At 46.7% G+C, this 21,240-nt stretch overlaps 2 protein-coding genes across 2 annotated transcripts in view; both read left to right on the forward strand.

Moving 5' to 3' along the window:
* The window catches only part of LOC141998856 (uncharacterized), a 131,121-nt gene that overhangs the window by 47,614 nt on the left and 62,267 nt on the right, over positions 1–21,240 (forward strand).
* LOC141998761 (butyrophilin subfamily 1 member A1-like) overlaps positions 9,492–21,240 on the forward strand; it is a 61,315-nt gene continuing 49,566 nt past the window's right edge. The window contains exons 1-3 of the mRNA XM_074971762.1: positions 9,492–9,623; positions 19,255–19,353; positions 19,883–19,993. Of these exons, the coding sequence (XP_074827863.1) occupies positions 19,894–19,993 (100 nt within the window). The 5' untranslated portion in view covers positions 9,492–9,623; positions 19,255–19,353; positions 19,883–19,893. The remainder of the gene's footprint in view (positions 9,624–19,254; positions 19,354–19,882; positions 19,994–21,240) is intronic.

The raw sequence follows: 21,240 nt of genomic DNA on the forward strand, positions 1-21,240 counted from the left end.
TAGCAGTTTTTAGCAAATTAGGACAACAGCAAATAAGAACAACCTTATGTTCTTGGTGGTGATGGGGGACTTCAACTACACAGACATCTGTTGGGAAAATAACACAGCAGGGCACAGATTATCCAAGAAGTTTTTGGAATGTATTGGAGACAATTTTTTATTTCAGAAGGTGGTGAAAGCTACTAGGGGACAGGCTGTTCTAGATTTGATTTTGACAAATAGGGAGGAACTGGTTGAGAATTTTAAAGTGGAAGGCAGCTTGGGTGAAAGTGATCATGAAATGAAAGAATTCATGATTCTAGGTAATGGCATGACAGGCACCAACAGCCTTCAGGCCACAGCTTTATGTGGCTGCCTCAACGATTGAGGCCCTGAACATGGTCCACTCAGACTTAATGTCCAAGACCTCACCCAGAATGCAGGCAGAGTTCTTCTGGAGGTGAGAATTGAATTCTTTCCACACAGGCTCCTCCACCAGATGTTTCCAGCCGACTCGCACTGTTCGTTTGGGCCTCCTGTGTCTATCCGGCTGGCGTCCCATGCGTCGGATCCAACTCACCACCAAGTGGTGATCGGTTGTCAGCTCTGCCCCTCTCTTTACCCAAGTGTCCAGAACATATGGCCCTAGGTCCAACGAGATGACTATGAAGTGGATCATTGATCTTCAGCCCAATGTGCTTTGGTACCAAGTACATTTATGAGGAACCTTGTGTTCAAACATGATATTCATTATGGACTACCCATGAGTAGCACAGAAGTCCAATAACAACTCGCCTCTTGGGTCCAGACCAGGAAGGCCATTCCTCATAATCACTCCCCTCCAGGTATCTCCATTGTTCCCCACATGAGAGTTGAAGCCCCCAATAGAATTACAGCTTCGCTAGGTGGCACTCGATTGAGCACCGATCCCACCATTGCCAGAAAGGCCGAGTACTCTGAATTGCTGTTAGGTGCACAAACAGCAGTCAGGGTTTTCCTCTCTGATACCCGAAGTCTCATCAAGGTGAGCCTCTTGTTAACTGGGACAATCTCCAACTGCACAGCACCCAGCCAGGGACTTGTGAGTATCCCCACATCTGCCCAGGGCCTCTCACATGGGGCCACTCCTGAGTAGGAAAGAGACCATGCTTAGTTGAGAAGTTTGTTTCCAGAGCCAATGCTATGTGTGGAGGTGAGGCCAACTATATCTAGTCAGTACCTTTCCACCTCTTCCACCAACTCCGGCTCCTTTCCCACCAGTGAAGTGACGTTCCATGTCCCTAGACCCAGTTTCCATTGTAGAGGGCCAGTTCATCATGGTCCATCCCTCCTGCTGCCATTCTGGCATCGCACCTGACCCTCAACCTTTGCCTTGCGGGTGGTGAGCCCACAAGATGGGTCCATGTCACCTTTTTGGGCTGAGCCTGGCTCAGTTACATGGGTAGCTCAACCACCAGATGCTCACCTGACAACACCACCAGGGGTAGGTCCCAGTATTCCTAGTCCAGATGAGGTTCACATGGTCATTTTTGGGCTTTCATGAGGGTCTTGAGGTGGATTGGTTTTAGTCTGGAACCTCCCTCCAGAGCTATTCATCTAAGGTGACTCTACCAGGAGCACTAGTCTCCAGACAACATAGCCCTGGTGTTTGCTGGAACACGCAAGCCCCTCCACCACAACAAAGTAACGATCCTTAACATTGAATTTCATCTGCCATTTTGTTGCCCAGTTATCCAGTTTTGTGAGATCCATTTGTAACTCTTTCCAGTCTGCTTTGGATTTAACTATCTTGAGTAATTTTGTATTGACTGCATATTTTGTCAATTCACTGTTTACCCTTTTTTCCAGAGCATTTATGAATGAACAGTACTGGTCCCAATACTGACCCCTGGGTAATCGCTATTTACCTCGCTCCATCCTGAAAACTGACCATTTATTCCTACCCTTTGTTCCCTGTCTTTTAACCAGTTACTGAGCCATGAGAGGACCTTCCCTATTATCTCACGACTGCTTACTTTGCTTAAGAGCCTTTGATGAGGGACCTTGTCAAAGGCTTTCTGAAAGTCTACTATATCCACTGGATCACCCTTGTCCACATGTTTGTTGACCCTCTCAAAGAGTTCTCATAGATTGGTGAGGCATGATTTCCCTTTACAAAAACTATGTTGACTGTTCCCCCCAAAATTGTGTTCCTCTATGTGTCTGATAATTCTGTTCTTTATCATAATTTCAATGAATTTGCCTGGTACCGAAGTTTGGTTTACTGGCCTGTAATTGCCAGAATAACCTCTGGAGCCTTTAAAAAAAAATGGTGTCACATTAGCTATCCTCCAGTCAACTGGTACAGAAACTGATTTAATAGAGACTGGGAGTGGTTGAGTCATTATACTAAGTGAAACTATTTCCCCTTATTTATTCCTCCCCCCACTCCCAGTGTTCCTCAGACGTTCTTGTTAACTCCTGGAAATGTGCTGGAAATGGCCCACCTTGATTATCACTTCAAAAGCTTTTCTCTCCCCCCACCCCACTCTCCTGCTGGTAATAGCTCATCTTAAGTGATCACTCTCCTTACAATGTATATTTTTTCATGGTCTGTGTGTATATATAAAATCTCCTCACTGTACTTTCCACTTTATGCATCCGATGAAGTAAGCTGTAGCTCACGAAAGCTTATGCTCAAATAAATTGGTTAGTCTCTAAGGTGCCACAAGTACTCCTTTTCTTTTTACATACCACAGTTAGCAGTTCTTCAATTTCGCATTTGAGTTCCTTCAGAACTCTTGGGTGAATACCATCTGGTCCTGGTGACTTATTACAGTTTAGTTTATCAGTTTGTTCCAAAACCTCCTATAATGACACCTCAATCCTCCTATAATGACACCTCAAGTTCCTCAGATTTGTCACCTAAAAAGAATGGCTCAGGTTGGTAATCTCCCTCACATCCTCTGAAGTGAAGACCGATGCAAAGAATTCATTTAGTTTCTCCACAATGGCCTTATCGTCCTTGAATGCTCCTTTAGCATCTCTATCATCCAGTGGCCCCACTGATTGTTTAGCAGGCTTCCTGCTCCTGATGTACTTAGAAAATATCCCCATTCTGATAATCTAGTCTGGCCTCATGTTTTTGAGCACAAGTCAGAGAACCTCCCCCAGAGATTCCCACATCATACACTTGTGGCTGAGTTAGAGCAGATCTCTGAGAGATACCCAGCAATGATTTAAAGACTCCAAGCGATGGGGAACCCATCACAACCCTTGGTAGGTTGGTCCAATGGTAAATCCTTCTCATAGTAAAACATGTGAACCTTATTTCGAGCCTAAACCTGTCTAGCTTTAACTTCCAGCCATTAGATCTCACTCTTCCTTTATCCGCTGGATTAAAGAGCCTCTCCCAGACCTGCCTTCCCTCTGCAGGGCTCATAGGATCAAAAGGCAGAAAAAACATTTCTTAGTAACTAAAACCGGCAGCTCTGAGTCTGGGCTCAGTGAAGAATTCACTTTGACAAATGAGGGAGATCCAGAGAACTCAGACACTCCAACATGGCATATGGAAAACCAGGACAGAGACTGTATTGAAGGGGGCTGCTCTCAGAGCAAGAGGGGCCATCGACCACCATATGCCAGAAGACAAGGCAGGAGCAAGAGAAAGCAGGAGGGTCTCTGCCTTGCCTGAAATGCTGACCAGACCTCAGAGTCACTGAAGGGGTGAGATCAGACACAGGAGGTTCGGGGCAGTTTGTCTCAGGACAGTTTGTTATTTTGCGAAGATCTATAACTCTCCAGTACTTTTCACAAGTACAAATGCCATGGGTGGCTGGTATAATAGGCCAGGGGAGGCTAAGCCTCCCCAGACAGGATGCTGCGCACGTCCCTTTTGAGGCGTGCTGCCAATCCGCTGCCTTTGTAGCGCTGCCACTGAAAGCATGCCTGGGCCATGGCCCCACTCATGCTCCGCCCCCAGGCCCCACTCCTCCTCTTCCCTCCCCCACTCCACCCCTTCCCCCAAGGCTCCCATCACCTGCCGCTCACTATTCGCTCCTCTCCTTTGCCCCCTCCCCCAAGGTCTCCATCATTCGCCGCTCGCTCCTCTCCTCTCACCCTTCCTCCAGTGAGCGGTGAGGGCTTTGGGGGAGGGGACAAAGGAGAGGAGGAAGCAACGGCAGTGGGGGCTTCGGGGGAAGAGGCAGGAGAGAGGAGCAAGTGGCATGTGGTGGGTGGGAGGCCTTGGGGGAGGGGGCCTAGTGGGAGCGGGGCCAGGGGTGGAGCTAGGTGGAGTGTGGGCAGGGCCTCGCACCCAGCCTCCCCAAATGCTGAAGTTACATGCCACCCATGTCCTTTGCTTAGCAGGTGTTCCCAGCTCACCTGTGCGCGCAGAGCGAGCTGGAAATCTGCCAGAGTGTGTATACACAACTGGGAGCTTGGGAGGGTTGAGGCACTGGTTCTGGGGGCTAAGCCAGCTGGGGTGCAGAGGACATACCCCAAAGAAGGGTGGCAGACGTGGGGTCTACAGCTGGGAGTGTATCTGAGAGGCCCAGAAGCACCTGGGATCTTGTGGTTAGGCCCACTCAGAACAGACTGGTATCTGCCCAGAGAGGGTGTGACACAGAGCCCTGAAGGGATTTAATTAGCCAACAATAACACCCTACCTTGGACTCATGGGTAGCCTTTGACATGGGAATCACAGTGTGGGAGAAGTGAGCTTGGGATTCTTTGCAATCCTCACAAAGAGCTTTGGCATCCTCCTTACAGAACCATGTGAGCTCCTTCCCATGTTATTCACTGACATTCCCTTTCCTTCTCCGTTGTCCTGGCTTTAAGGACAGCTGTGTGATGGATGGTACTATGCTGCCCAGCTGCGTGTTAGACCTGAAGGGTCTTTTCTGGAATGTTTCTTCACACTGAGGACAGGAGTGTCTCTCCACTCCCTGACAGCGCTGGGTGATGTAGCACCGGCAGAAGTTGTGCCTGCACTGTATCGTCACCGGGTCTGTCAAATAATCCTAACAGACGTAACAAATGGCATCTTCTAGGCCTTTCCCAGGTAAAGACGCTGGGGCCGGGGGTTCCAGACCCTCAGCCTTACGTTTCCCATTCCCTGGTGGAGCAGGTGTCCCCATGGCTGCTGGGCTCTCAGTCTGTCTGTCTCCTTCCCCTGCACTGTGTGTTCTGGTGTCACTGGTGGGAGGTGCCTGCTGCTGATCTCTGCCCTGCTCAGTGCAGAGTGAGGTGGAGGGAAGGGAGGGGCCTGGACGGGGAAGAGGTGAAGGGAAAACAGAAGAAAGGGGAGGAGGAACTGACTGGGACAGGAGGAGGAATTACAGTTAGAAAGGGGGGAAAAGCAGCTCTGCCAGATGCCCCCTCGCCAGTGAGCAGGAGCGTGGAGGGGCTTTAGCTCTGTATTCAACACTGGTGAGACGGACTCTGGAACACAGTGCCCAATTCTGATATACACATTTGGAAAAGGATGTTCAAAAAAGGTGGTGAGGGTACAGAAAAGAACTACAAATGTGATTTGAGGGCTGGAGAAAATGCCCTATGGAAAGAGACTGAAAGAGCTCGATCTGTTCAGTTTATCAGAAAGAAGAGTGAGAGGTGACTTAATCATGGTGTTTATGTGCCTTCACAGGGAGAAAATCCTGGGCATTCAAGAGCTCTGTAATCTAGCAGACAAAGGCTGGACAAGAACCAATGGCTGGAACCTGAAGCCAGACACATTCAAATTAGAAATAAGGCACCATTTTTTAACAGTGCTGGTGATTAACAAACTCTCAAGGGGCTGGATTCTCCATCCCTTTATGTCTCCTGGTCTAAACTGAGGCCTTTCTGAAAGGATGTTTTAGTCAAACACAAGTTATTGGGCTCAGTAACCAGGTGAAATTCACTGGCCTGTGTTATAAAGGTCAGACTAAATCCAATGGTCCCTTCAGGTTTAAAATATATGAATGTATGAATTCCGGCTGGGCTGAGATCACCCGAGGCCTCAGTCCTGGAGAAACAGCATGAATAATACCACACTAAGTAGGTTGTGGGTAAAGTGTGCCCATCCCTAGGAGCTATCCTGCAGGTCCTTGAAAATGCAGGCAGAAGCTAGGGAAGAAAACTCATGAGTTTGAGGATTTGAGACTAGCACAGTGCTTCCAAGGGGACAATGAATGTTCACTGGCCTTTGTTTACACTCAGTTTCCATCCAGTTGTGATTCTGTGTACACATTTAGAATAAAACATTGATCATTGCACCGTGACCTGAACCTGTAAGAACATTCTGTTATTCCGTAGTGCTGGGGCCTGGTTTTCCTGCTCCTAAAAACAGACAAATAAGTGTGGTCAGTGCTCACAGCCAAGTTTGGTTCAGTGTTTCCTCACCCTCCCTGCCCACACCTGTGCTGGGAGTCTCTGTCACTCCTTTTGTGTCTGTCGTGTAGATTGTGAGCTCCCTGGGCCAGGGACGTCTCTTTATTACACATCTGTGACTGGGGTTCCTAGGCACTAACACACCATCACTGATACTGATAACCATTAACAGCAAACAGGGCAATAAACAAATGTGCTGACTGTACTATGGCCAGGCTGGTTCATTCATCATTAACTCACCTCAGAGTAATACAGCACCACCCGCCACTCCTGAACTCCCCAGAGAGGGACCCCAGGGGCCACCGGCACAGATGTGGACAGGGGAGCTGGGTTGGGCAGAGGGAAGGTATTGGAGGGATTTACTGAGCTCCCGGGGACAGACACGTCCAGCTCAGCATATCGTGGGGAACAGGAGAGCGCAGGGAGCCATTAGCTCAGTTGTAAATAGGGCAGAGATTTCCTGCTCTAACCACTGGACATGCTGCCTCTGCCTAGCCCCTTTCTAGCAAGGTCACAGAGAAAACACACATGGTGACAGCACAGCCTGGTACACCCACTCTGGCTGCCTCCCCACCTCTTCCCCTGGACTCTGCTCTGCCTTGCTCCTATTGAATGTGGCAGCTGCGTTATAGACACACATGTTACAGCTCAGCAATAACGCCTGTGTGCCCAGCACCACATGTACCTGTTGGGCTCCCCGCTGAACTCCTCTCCCTTCCCTCCCTCCCTCCTGCTGTTCTCTGCTACCCCTGACGTGCCCAGCATGTGCCCACACACATCACAGTCATGCAGGGAATATGGTGTTTTGCAGTTTGTTATTGTACTGCAGTCTGGAGTTGATTTCCAAAGAGCATTGTTTTTCATTTACATTATACAGATAGAACTAGCTACCTCCTTCAAATCTACTAAACCTATCTTACCATTTGTTTGAGTCTCTGTATACTCCCTAAAATTTTCCCAGAGCCTGCGTGTCTCTACTTTACAACCTTGGTGGTTACAACTCCCATTAGGGACATTCCTGAGATGGGGGTGCTTTATCAGCAGCAGGATATTCTTTTTTTCTATTTTAGTGGTGAACTCCCTGAATTTCACCCAAGGCTGGTTTACTATGGGGAGGTCGGTTGATCAGATCCCAGGCCTATATCCTGGTCCATGTCCCTACCCCCCATGGCATGCTGCTCAGGGCAGGTACAGCGTTTGGGGTTCCCCACAGTAGCCCAGCTCTAGCTTCTGATCTGGCCTGGGGAGGGGACCTCAGGGGGGAGAGGAGGAGCATGGGGCAGGGCCTTGTAGTGAAGCCCACCTCCGCCCACCCACCCCCGGGAAGAGGCTGGTGCAGCCCCTGAGCCTTGGGCAGGTGCACAGCAGTGCCACAGGGAATCCAGGACAAATGCTGTCCTGGGGTCATTCAGCCAGGGACTGGGACTTGAACTCTGTCTGTCAGGACTGTCCCATCCAGTTCGGGATGGGTGGTCACTCTACTTTATTAGTCAATGCTCTTTGAATGTTACTGCAAATGCTTGGTGAGGTGTCTTAATCCCTGAAGAGTGGACAAGTCTCCATCAGGAGTCTATCTCAGCTGGATTCGCTGAACAGGGCTCCTGGTGTGAAGCAGGAGTGCTGAAGGTCCACAGGTCCAGTCTCAGGAGGCAGTGAAGCCACGTGTCTTACCCTGGGGGAAGAGTGAGACCTCTAGGGGTCTGGCACATCAAAGGGCTTCCTCCGAGAGACTGTTCCAAAGCTGGAGCATGGCACCAATCCTATATGGATCCATGAGAGGAGGAGAGGGGACATCAGGGCAGCTCTGTGCAATGACCCCTGCTTGCTGCAACAGGAGGGGCTCTGGGGGATCTGTCCATGTAGTCCCAGCCCTGGGTCCTCTGCCAGGGCCTAGCTGGCCCGTTGGCTCCTCTCCTTCCCAAGGAGCCACTGAAATGGGTTTCTTCCGTAGGCACTGGGGAGGGGGGCAAAGGGCCATTGCCCCCCCACTTTTGAGAGGGGAGCAAAGGAGCCTCCTTGGGGGAGCCCAATCTCCTGGGCAGGCTGGCTGAGTCATGGGACACTTCTGGTTGGGGGAGATGAGGCAGGAGTTAAAATAACTGGTGTCCCCTGGCAATTCTGACACCTCCCCTAGAGGAAAACATGCAAGACCAGTTCTGTTATTTACTATTAGCCTTTCTTTAGAGTAAATTACCAATAAAATACCCCTCCAAAATGCTCTGGGTGCCTGAACAATTCATAAGGGTCACAACAGCTCATGACGCCCACCCAGCAGGAAAACATTATCCCACACAAATGATGAATGAAGTCAGCCAGCCAATAAATCAGAGGAGCCCTGTTCGTCCCCCAGGAACAACCCTCAACCTTCCCCCTGTAAGTCTATCAAATAAAGAAGGGCCTGTTAGGCTCAGCTGAAGGGGCTGGTCCCTTCTCGCGTACCCTGGAGATAGAGAGGACCTTTCTGCTTGGAAGCCAGCTCTGGAGGTATGAAGATATTGGTTGGGTTACAGCACATGCAGTGGGAGCATGCCAGCTGCGGCACCCCTTTGTAGGCTGCCCTGCCCTAGTCTTACCAGTACAGGGTGTGGGGGGACTTTATGTAGGCCATGCAAGGAGGGAGGGAAAGCCTCTCTGCGCCCTCTGAGCTCACACTAAACACCTGCATGAAGGCCAGGCAGAATATGGCTCTTGGTGTTTATTGCTCCACTGTGAAAGGAGAATGTGGCCTATCTCTCAGAGTTTGTTTTATTTTGCACCAGAAAACTTGTGAATTACTTGGAACCCCAGGGAGGCCTTTCCTGCCTTGGCCAAGGGCTACTACTGAGGTCTGATTATTAACTCTGCACCCTGGCACACTGCTTCAGTCAGAAGAGTGTAGTGCTTGCGGGGACAGAAATACAACTGATTGTTATGACAGTGACTCTGAGGGAGCAGGGAAAAGCCTTAAAAACTAAAACTGTCACCTTCCAAACCAGGGAAAATTGCATCTGCTTTCCCTGAAATTGTCAACTCCCTGGGACTGTGTGTGTGTTTCTTTAAGTCTTTTATCTCTGCATACCATAAATGGGCTTCCTGTAACTTTGATTTAACTTTCATTCAGAAGCTGATAAAATTGCTGTAAGTTAACCAGCAATAGCTGATTGAACAGACTAGATAGAGTCAGACGTGCCTAGTGGGAAATGCAGCTGTAAATACAGAGAAGTTCGCTTGTAATGCAGACCTGGCAGTTCTGAAGCTGGGAGCCCTTCCTCTGCCGCTAGCCTGTGCACTTGCCTGTAAGATCCATCAGGCAGGTGAGTGTCAGCCCTCAATTGCTGTGGGTGAGGCTCTATTATTCTTCTCGGGAACTGTTTCTATGGCAGGGAGTCCGTCCGGGGCTCTCACTTTCCTACTTTAAATATTGCTGCAGAAATGTCTAAAATGCTCAGAGATCTTTGTGGCCCTTTTCCATTACCCTGTAACACAGGCTGAAATAGTGTCTGTTTATTCGCTCTTCTGCATGATATCGTGGAATTACATTTACACTCCAGCACTTCTGCTCTGGTGACTTTCCTGCAAGCTGTCGTCGGAGAAGTTTGTGCTCTCTCGTTCTCCTTCTCCATTGGCTGTGTGTATTTGCCATCAGCTCATGCCACTGAAGTTCTGCTCTAAGAGATTAGAAGAAGGGAAATGGCATAGGCCAGATTAAATATGGCTGCTGCAGAGAGGGGTTGGGCCATGAAGACCTTTCTGTGCCAGGGAGAGGGGGGAGTTACCCAGACAGAAGGCGGATGGTGTTACTTCTGCTGCTGTCCTTAGGGTTGTCCCAGAATAGGGTTCAGATTTAACACCTGCTAGAGCCCCATCAGCAGGAGTCACTGAGTGCAGGGGTTGAGCCAGTGCATTCCCTGGCAGCCCTGGTTGTACCCACTTCCCTGGGCGGCACTGACCCTCAATGGCTGTCTGAATGCAGGAGAAATTAGAGATCCTCAGTGCTGGGGTGTACTGAGGTCCAACTGTGTTGGATTGCCAGCTATCGCTTTAAGGTGGTCGGAGGAATTCCATGGTCCCATTTCCAGGCTAGAGGGCTCTGCAGCTAAGCATGTAACTGTGCCAGCAGTCACTTTGCAAACAGACAGCTTAAAGTGAGGTGGGGAGAATTGCAGCTCTCTGTTTTAGGGAGCAGACTGCTTTGTCTCTCTTCTTAGTGTTGGGTTCTTGTGTGTTCTGAAATCTAAGAAAAAAACTTACATTTTTATTTAACTTCTCTGTGTGTGTGCTGTGAACACAAGAAGTGCCACTGTAACCTGGATTCCTGGTAAACCCTCCACCATCAGAAACCCTTACCAGGATATCAGCTGGCATAAATCGGCGTGAGCCCTGGAGGAGAGCTGGAGACATAGGCAGTTTTTGTTTAAAGCCAACTTTTGCATCCTGTCTAAATTTCAAAAGATAAGTCAGCTCAGCCTGATGGTTGTGGGGGGACGGATGGGGGGAAGGAGGGAGGGAAGTGAGATCAAGTTTGTGGGAAAATCTGGAGTTATTTGAGCTAGAGCACCTTACAAGTGAGCTGATTTCAACAACCCACAAGTCTTTGAATACTTTTTTACCTACATCACAGGAAAAAATGTAGACCCCTCCTGGGACCCCCCTGATCCCCAAGAGAGGGACAGCCCCTTATTCCTCCTGCTTTGGGAGCTCTGTGACTCAAGCTAGGACCAATGGGCCCTGAGTTCTTTGCATGTGGTGCCTCCATCTTGTGTCAAGGTGCATGTTGGCCAATATTGTCTCATTTCTTAGTGCTCCCCAGTTTGTTTGTCTGGCAAGTGTACTACGTGCTGAAAGAGAGGAGGCACTTAAACTCACGTCACTGGACTCCCACTGCTGAGATCTACTGTGTGGGTGTGAGGCAATGCACCCTGTGTTTACACCCTACACACTATTGTAATAATCTTTGTACAAAATATGTCTTGTGAGGTATCATTTGAAAACAACTCGATGGTCAATAATATCATGGTGAAATGTATGTTGTAACATTATATGTAAAGTTATGACATCCCCCTGTATTAGCACATGTTCAAAACCATAGAGACCAGCCTATACAAAAGTTGTTCAAGAGGTCTGTCTTAAACAAAGTAATGTGTGATTACCTCAATTTACAAAGTAGTGTTGCATGTCTGAGTTAATGACTCAAGATTGTCGAATAACAGGCTCAGCTGGAATTATTTAATCTAAGATTATCAATCAGAGATTAGTACAGCATTATACAGAATTCAGAAAGAAAGAAATACATTACCACTCTTTGTTGTTAGACCAAGAGCTGGATCTGTGTCTCTGCTTCACTGTATCTGGTGGGAGGCTCAGTTTTCACTCTCCAAGTTCCCATACCATTTGTCATGGAGTGCACAGGCTCGGTGCTCTGGAACCACTCTGAATGAAGTTCAGACAGGACTTCTTGTAGTGTGACTCCCCTTAGGGCGCACTCTCACTAGGGCAAGCCTCCTTCAGTGCTTCCTGGATCTGACCTCGGAGCGTTCAGCACCCCTGTTTCACACTGTGAGCTTTCCATAGTGAGTCCACCTGGGGAAGCCTTACACTCCCCCCGAAGGGGCCCTGCACCCCAATTCTGCAGTCAGCAGTGACTCTCAGCCAGTGTTATAAAACAGAAGGTTTATTAGTTGTTGGGAACACAGCGTAGAACAGTTCTTGTTAGCGCAGAAAGTAGGAAGATTCAGCAAAGTCCATCTTGAGGGGATCCAGAGCTCAGAGCGCTGGGCTCTCTCCCCGAGTCCCAAACAAGACTGTCCAGCTTCCAGCAGCCCACCCTCAGTCACGCCCTGTTGCCCCTCCTCTGTGCTTTGTCTCTTTCCTGGGCAAACTGGTCACCTAACCTTCACCTCTCACTTTGTTCTCCAACTCCTTCAGCTGGTTCCTTGCAAAATATGGGGCCTGGCCATCAGTTGCCGGGATACAGAGTGTCCAGCTGTTGCCTGGGCCCAGGGAGCAAGACAGAAGCCACACCTGCCCTCTACATTCTCTGCAATGATCACATACCCTTATTCCACCACCTAGATACTTATGCAACACATAGAGGAAACTGAGGCACACACAGAGTATTCAAACAAAACATTAAGAGAATCCCCACTTCATCACTCCAGTATCATTATATAGGGTTGTAGACAAAGAAATCCTCTTTGCCAAGACTCCCAGAAAAATATGTTGTGATGTCATTTCTATATATTTTTATTTTACCTGATTTATGTGTGAAGGCATGATTATTTACATCCGAGGGGACTAACAATTCTTCAAGATAACATCTCTCAGTGGGTCATTCTCACCCCGCAGTCATTCTTCCCTGGGGATTCCCCAACAGAAAACATCTGCTGTAACAATCATCCCTTATTAGTTTCCCAAGTTTATATATGCTTATATAACCATTATCTATATTTATTTATAATGGAGGTGGTTTCCAAGAATATCTGAAGTTTTATAGACATGAAAGTGCCCAACATTGTTAAAATATAGCATAATGCATAACATTCCTGAATATGGTTACTTATCAGTCAAGGACCAATATTCTGGACCTTAGAGTTCAGACATACTCTGTTGAAGACAAAGATTCTAAAGATTCTAAGAATAGAATCATAGAAATGTGAGACTGGAAGGGACCTTGGGAAGTCATAAAGTCCAGCCCCTTGCACTGTGGCAGGACCAAGTAAACCTAGACCATCTCTGACAGCTGCTTGTCCAACTTGTTTTTAAAAGCTTCTAATGATAGGGACTCCACAACCTCCCTTGGAAGCCTATTCCACAATTTAGCTACCCTTATAGTTAGAAAGCTTTTCTAATATCTAACCTAAATCTCCCTTGCTGCAGATTAATCCCATTACTTCTATCTATAAATGAATCAAATATACAGAAATAAAGAACTAAAAGGGTTAATATTTACTAATAGCTACACTAATAAAAAGGGTCCTCAAGACCACAAGGGGGGGAATGGCAGGAGACAAGCCAAATCTGCATTTCAGCAAACACAGGTGAGAAGAAAAAGCATGGCGCCTTCTTCACCCCAGACTCTATTTTGCCTTCTTTACTATTTGACCAAACTTTGTTTTGAGGTGTAATCTTCTGAAGAATCCACTTCAAGGGGTGTCAGGACTATAAAAAAGGCAAAAACATCCCAGTTTGTGTCTCTCTCTCCCACCTAAGAAAACAAAGGAACTAGCCCTTTGACATTCCAGGTAGAGCCTGACGTGTGATTTTGTTCATTCCTGTTGCTGGGAATATGTGGTAGGATTTTACCTTGAACCAAGTCTAGCTTGTTAAGTTTTAGCTACTTAGTAAGCATTTTATCTTTATTTTTCTTATAACCATTTCTGACTTTAATGTCTTATATTTGTACTCACTGAAAATTTATCTCTTTATAGTTAAATAAACTTATTTTATTTTTAATTTAAACTAATCCAGTGTTGTGTTTAAACTGAGCTGTTTGGTAACTCCAGTTAAAGTTATAAAATGTTGTGCACTGACCCCTTACAAGGGCCATGAACTGCCCAGGAGAGGGGTGGGCAGTGCCGAACACACATTTTTGGGAAAGTATGGGACTGGGAGTGTGTTGGGGTCACTCTGCAGGTAGTAACCAAGGCTAGTGGAAGCCAGTGTGTAGCTGGAGTGTTGCTGCTGGGGTCGCAGTTGCTGGACCAGGGCTGTGGTGATACACAGACACTCAGGGTGTGACCTGCATGTTGGCAAGCTGATTGTGAGCAGCCCAGATTGGGATCTGCAGCAGAAAGGCATTGTGAAGTACCCCAGGATGCAGAACAGGCAGTGACATACCTCACTGGTATGGACTGCACCCTGGAATGTGCCAGTTGGACCTGAATCAAGGACCATAATTTAAAATAAGAAGCCATTATTCCTTATTTTTCAAACCGCAGAATGAGAAGGCCCGGTGCTAATCCTTAAATAGTACAGAATCTCAGCTTTTGTTTTCAATAATTCTGTTTTAAACCTTTGTGACATATGAGGGTACAATCCAGATCAATGAGCAGCAGCATCACCCCTGCCCTGTAACCTGGGGGCCCTCTACAATGCCTTGCTGCTGTAGCCTCCAACCTGGACTGCTCACAAACAGCCTCCAGTGTGTAAGTCACTCCCAGCTATGTCTGTGTGTGCTGCAGTCAGTCAGCCACACCTTGGCTGTTACTGGCCTTAAAATTTACCATAGGGTGATCCTGGCATACTCCCAGTCCCAGGCTGCCTCCCAGAAAAGTAATGCCCAGCCCTCTCCTGGACAGTACAAATATACTATGTCCATTATTCCTTTAAGGGAATAATATAGCAGTTTATTACTTTAAATAGAGTTATCCAGACACTTCAATGTAAACACACTGGATTAGGTAAAACATTAAAACAAGCTTATTAACTACAAAGAAATAGATTTTTAGTGAGTGCAAGTAATGAGGCATAAAAGTCAGAAATGGTTACAAGAAAAATAAAGAGAGAAAGCTTACTAGTGTCTAATTTAACAAACTATATTAGATTCAAGCCAAGTTTTTCACCGATGCTTTCAGCAGTCTTACAGACCAAACTCTTTAAGTCAGGACCCCTCTCCCAGAGTCCAACAGTTGCTTCCTATGTCTTTTCAGGTATAGAGAATGTGATTGGTGGGGGGAGAGAGAGAGGAGGGACCCTAGGGGTGTCTATCCCTCCTCTTTATAATCCTGTCCCCCCTTTGAGAAGCATTTCCAGCTGGGAGCAAGGCGACAGGCAGTCTGTGGATGGAACTGCATGCTTTTTCTTTGCCAGGATGTAGATTTTTGTCCTGCCCCTTTGCCTGCCAAAGAATGGCCACTTAGCAGGTAATTGTCCATCAGCCTTGTTTTCATCTGGCCAAGGCATCAGCTTGTCCTTTGTCTCTGAGGAACTGGTTTGGCCACTCCCCAGACTTACCTGGAAAACGTACTTTTAGTTATGATTTTAGTTTATGCTGATAACTTCACATGTAACGCTCCTATGTGCTGTATTTTGCCATGATATGATTGATCAGCAAATGATGAGTTTTTAAACGACACTTCAGAAGGCATGCCTTGTACAAACATTTTTGCAATGGTGTGTAGGGTGTGAACCTGGGGGTCATTTCTGTCATTACCTTAGCATTAACTATTTCACCACTGTCCATTTTAGCCACTGGGATAGGGAAGGGGGTGGGTGGGAAGCTGTGGAGGTGAAATGGTGGTAGCTGATGGGAAATAATGCTGAGCAAGGACAGGAGGAGACATAAAAAGTAAGGGAAGAGAAAGAAAAAAGAAAAGGGAGGATGGGGAAGGAAGAGGAACAACAGACAGAGAGAATGGTGGTCACAGTTGGGACCGTTTTCCCCACTGAGTGATGCTCAGCATGATAACAAGGCCCTGAAGAAGTAACACACTGTGATGATAATGAAAAGTGAATTTACTCTATAAAGGCTGCATTCTGCTCTTAATATCTCATTGGGGTTGGTGAGGGCGCCACTCTGGAAGGAGGAGAGTGGTGAGTCCTAAATGGATGCTCTGGCCCAGAGATCATAATAAAAATGGAATTTGGCCAACTGCACAGAATGAGTTTAACACCCCTAGGCTAGAGGGAGGTGTACTGGGCTGGGAGCCAGGAGACCATGTGGTCCAGTCTCACTCCTGATGTTAATATTCCTCTACACTTCACAGTCTGAGTATTGATCAAGGCTGCATGTGCTAGATTCACAAAGGCACTTAAGGGCTGTGACACTGAGCATCACAATGCCTAACTTTCAGGCGTCTAGAAAATCACAGCAACACACTACAATTCACAAAGCCTGAGGTAGGTGCCCGGGTTCTGTATACAATGAATGGGGAGACACCGGCACCTTAGAATGCGGTTCATAACGCCAGCACGCTTGGTGGGGAGCTGCCTAAGCTAACCAGTGGGGGAAAACTAAGAGGGGTGTGTGCTAAACCCTTCTGCAGGAATGTGTTTATCTCTGCTAGTGATTCTCAGCTGAGGGAAGATAAGTGCTTCTCCGCCTAACTTGGGGTGTGGAGCTAATCTGGGCTCAGAGGCTGCCTAGTGCCACACAAAACAATCATTAGCCCAGGAGCTAGGGAGACTCACCTGGAATGTGGGAAATCCCTGGTTTACATCCCCCTCTCTGCTGGAGGAGGAGCAGGGAATTGAACGTGGCTCTGCCATCTCTCAGGGCATGCTCTATCCACCATAGAGTGATTGTCACACTTTCCTCTGGCCCAATTAATATTTAAGTGGAACAGCTTAAACTAGAATATACCATAGCTTGGAACAGTTATCGAAGACTTGGTCAAATCTCTACTCTTCTGGCAGAGGGGGGATTTGAATTGGAGGTCTCCCATACCCATGATGTATGCCCTAACTATGGGGCTAAACATTGTGAAGGAAATGAACTTCCCCCTCCTCCACAACTGCTTTGTGTGGAGCTAGGGAGCCTCTCAGCTTGCCTCCCAGATCAGGTCTAATACACGAGATAGGTGCTCCTCTGCCTATCTTTCCCCAGGTTGTGGATTGTTTTGGGGGTTAGCCAGGAGATAGACATCTGGAAACCTTGGGGGAGTCAGCAGTGCACATGAACGGAGGCAGAAACTTAGGCACCTGGGGAATTTGTGCTGCAAAAACTTAGGTGCTGAGCAGCCAAGTGAGTTCAGGCACCTACAGGGTTGGGCAGCAGCCAAGCAGCGGTTTTGTGGGTCATAGCAGTGCCTAAAAATGGGACTCAGGCACCTAAGTACCTTTGTGAATACCACCCCGTGTCCTTCTCCTCGGATGCCAACAAATATCATTCTCCCCCTTCTAATTGTAACCCTTCTGCCAGGCCAAGTTGATAGCAGCAAGGGCCGGGTTCAGTACACAGGGATTCCCTCTCATCAAATGCAAATCTCCTCTCATCAAATCAAATGCAAAACTGGCTCGAGGCCCCTCTCGCAAGCACAGAGTCTCGATGTAGCAGAGAATCTTTAATAACATGAGGTAAACGACATCAGCATTAAATTGGGAAAACACCACAACTAGCGTTCATTAACCAAACCATGAGCAAAGACCCACCCCAGCAAATTGGGCCACATCCTTTCCCTCGGGTTCTTGAGTCCCACAACCCAAACGTCTCTTGAGTCCAGCAATCCAAAAATCACCCCAAATCCAAAAAGTCCAGCCCCAGAGTTCAAAAGTTCATCTGCAGAGTGTTACTCCCCAGTCCAGCTAAAAATGTGCCTGTGTGTGGGGGGAAAGAGGTAAGGGGCACCTTACGTGACCTAGAAGCTGACTGCCCCACAGGGCTCTGCCCCACTGTCTCACAAACAGCTCAGCTTGCCATCTCATGAACACTCCACCAGTCTATCCATGAACAGCACCACTGCACTCTAGATCTTCCAGCTCCCCGCTACTTGACACAGTCCTCAGTGATTTCAGTTCATAGTAGCGGGAGCCTTACTACTGGTGCACCATAAGGCCAAAGTGAGCTCAGCACAGTACCTGTAGGGAGACTCTTAATAGACCAAAAATTAGCTCTGACATTCCACAGGGGCGGGGGCGGGGGCGCACGCACCAGGTACTAATACCTATCTCAAGCCTCTCTCAATTCACAGAGTTTTGGAACCCATGTCCCTTGCCTAGCGACTGCTACTTAGTTGATGGTGAGTCCCTCCATCATACAAAAGGCCAAGTACAGTTCCACTGTCCTTGACTCCCATAATCAGGGTAATAACAATTTATTCTTCCTGCCCCAATAACAGAGACACTGGGGATCCCACAGCAGCCAAAGTGACCATTTGGGCAGCTTTGGCCTCATTCTAGACGGGGTGGGTGAGCCTATGCAAATGAGATCAGCCCCTGAAGTTCTTTTCCACAAGTTGCCACACCTCACCACCAGATGTCAGGGTGGAGCTCATCCTGACTCTGCTTACATCATAGGGGCAGTAACTGAGGACCTGAGATATTACCTAAGGTCAGTTCTAGCAGAGTTAGGAAAAGAACGCAGGTCTCTCCTGGGGCAGACCCAAGTCACTCCCACTTAGCCACACTGCCTTTTGGAATGAGTGTGCTAAATCTGTGTGCTTAGCTATGCTGTCTGTACAATGGAGTTACCTCTTCCCAACCATGTGAACAAGGCAAGAGGCTGCAGGAAGAGCCAAACATTGGGCAAGTCTCATAAACCAGAGTGTTCAGAGGATTAGAGTAATGGGGGGAGGGTTGGTGCTGTGCCAGGGATGGGGTATGTGGGGCAGCCCCTGAACCTCTTCTGTTGAGCGTGGGGGGAGTGGAAGGGCCAGGCAGCCATAAGAAAATGGGGTTTGTGTTTGTTTTTATGCTATAAAGCAGCAAAAAAAAAGATGTTTTTAAAACTCTGGTGACCCCTCTTTTCCAGGTTGTTATAATTCAGCAACCACTTGTCCAATTCACATCAAATTTGGTAGAAATAGTTTACCTCAGCCCCAGACTTAATGTTCCAATTTTGAGGCTGATAGGATCTTCCTGTAGTTTACAGATGTAGGGTCAAAAACCAGGGTTATAAAGGAAACAATTACAGTCTTAACTATGGAATGACTACCATCATTCCATCATGCCAGGGTGGAGCAGCCTCTTCCAAAGTGGGAATGACTCTGCTCAAACCGGGATGTGCGTGAGGCTAAACCTGCTGGGTTTAAGAGAATAAGCACATTCTTGTGTGCAGGTTTCCATAAGGCTCTTTAATTTCATATCACCATCTAAATGATAATGGTGGCTTTCTGCTTTACAATTTCACTTGCATCTTCAATCTTGCTACGTGCAGGAGAAAAGAGTAAATTCTGCTGCTATTTAAAAAGCATTATCATAAAATGGCACAAGGACAGACGATACTGAACTGAATCTCTTTTCCTAAATGATTTTTGCTTTATAACGTAACTTGAATTCTTTCATTGTAAGGCACCTCCTGGATTAAGGGTCCATTTCACTGACCGTAGAGAAGCTGGAAATGTCCCAGTGATCCTGTAACTGCTGAGAAGTTTCTCCTGGGCTCATGAGGTAGATGGTAGGAAGTTCTCATCCTTTCATTTGTTTTTAAAATGCTAATTTTTCTACTTGAAAGGGTGCATTAATTACTTTAGATGATCTGTATTTATCCAAGTGACACAGACCCAGAAATTGCAATGCCTTTTCTCATACTGCAGTATAAAAATAGATACAAAATACATTAAGGGTTTTTTTTTCTTCTTGGCGACTTTCTCTTTGTCATTTTACAACCAGACTGTTACTCTACAAAAGTTAGTGATTTTTGTCATAATATTTTTCAAGGAATTTTGAAAATGCTAGTATTAAGGCCTTTGCCCAGAATATTGGACTGTAATTTGAGGTGGTGAACGGGGAAGCCCAAGTTTTGTTTTGCCTTGTAATGTCTTATGATAAAAACAGTAGCAAACATGCACATTTTGATGCAATTATTAACTAGCACAAGTCCTAGGATTCATATTGTGCTCAACGAATTTTGCCCAAATTACAGCACGTTGTTCACTTGTATTTGTTTTTTCTTTTCCTTTCTGATGTCTGGATCAAGGTACAATCAAGATGAGGATTTCCTTCCACTCCCACTGTGCAATGGGCAACCTCTCTCTATGCAGTTATATCATTTTCTTTTTTACGCTCCATGTTCCTACACTGGAATCAGGTAGGAAGCCTCTTGTCACAGTGTATTCTACTGTTTTTCAACAGTTTTAATACCTTGATCTTTTGTTATTTTGAAACAATTCATAATAAGAGCATTTTATGTACATTTGAGAAATAAAATCCTATTTTTGGAGGGGAGGCAGGGAAAAGATATTGATTTTTCTGCCTTTTTACTCCCCTTGGTCTCGGTGTAACGTGTACTCAGTGGACTTTTACATCATATTTCACCTTAAACTTTCCTCCTGCCTCATCGTAAACTTCTGCAACTCTGCCTATCACTATTCAATATTTTCATTAATGACTTGGATAATGGACTGGAGAGTATGTTGATAAAATTTGCAGATGACACCAAGCTGGGAGAGGTTGCTAGCACTTTGGAAGACAGGATTAGAATTCCAAATGATCTCCACAAATTGGAGAATTGGTCCAAAATCAACAGGATGGAATTCAATAAAGACAAGTGCAAAGCACTTCATTAAGGAAGGAAAAATCAAGTGCACAACTACAAAATGGTGAATAAATGACTAGGTGGTAATGCTAGTAAAGGATTGGGGGCTGAAAAGGATCTGGCCTTATGGTGGATCATCAATTGAATATGAGTAAGGTTATGAATCAGTGATGGAGGTCACAGCTTCCATGATTTTACGAGACCTCCATGACTTCCTGAAAATTATGATTCCGCTCAGGAAGAGCTAAGGCTCCAGCCCCGCATGGCGAGGCTTGGGCTTCCATGATTTATTGTTTATTGCCCATGTCCTGCCTGTGACTTTTATTAAAATCTTTTAATTAAAAGCCATATCAAAATCTTAGTTTTAAATATGAGTCAACAATGTGATGGAGATTACAAAAAAAAGGCTAATGTCAGTCTTGGGTGTATCAGCAGGAGTGTGGCATGTAAGACACAGGAGGTAATTGTCCTGCTCTGGCTGGCACTGGTGAGGGCTCAGCCTGAGTACTGTGTCCAATTCTGGGTGCCACATATTAGGAACAATGTGGACAAATTGGAAAAAGTCCAGAGGAGAGCAACAAAAATGATGCATGGTTTAAAAACCCTGACCTGTGAGGAAAGGTTAAAGAAACTGGGTGTTTTCAGTTGTGATAAAAGAAGACTGAGGGGGACATGATAGTCTTAAAATATGTTAAGTTCTGTTATAAAAGGACTGTGATAAATTTTTCTCGATGTCCAAGGTAGGTGTGACATACCAGGGTACCATCCAGACGAATGAGTAGCAGTGTCACCCTTGCCCT

This window comes from Natator depressus, chromosome 14 (genome assembly GCF_965152275.1).
Source record: "Natator depressus isolate rNatDep1 chromosome 14, rNatDep2.hap1, whole genome shotgun sequence".
NCBI classification, from domain to species: domain Eukaryota; kingdom Metazoa; phylum Chordata; order Testudines; family Cheloniidae; genus Natator; species Natator depressus.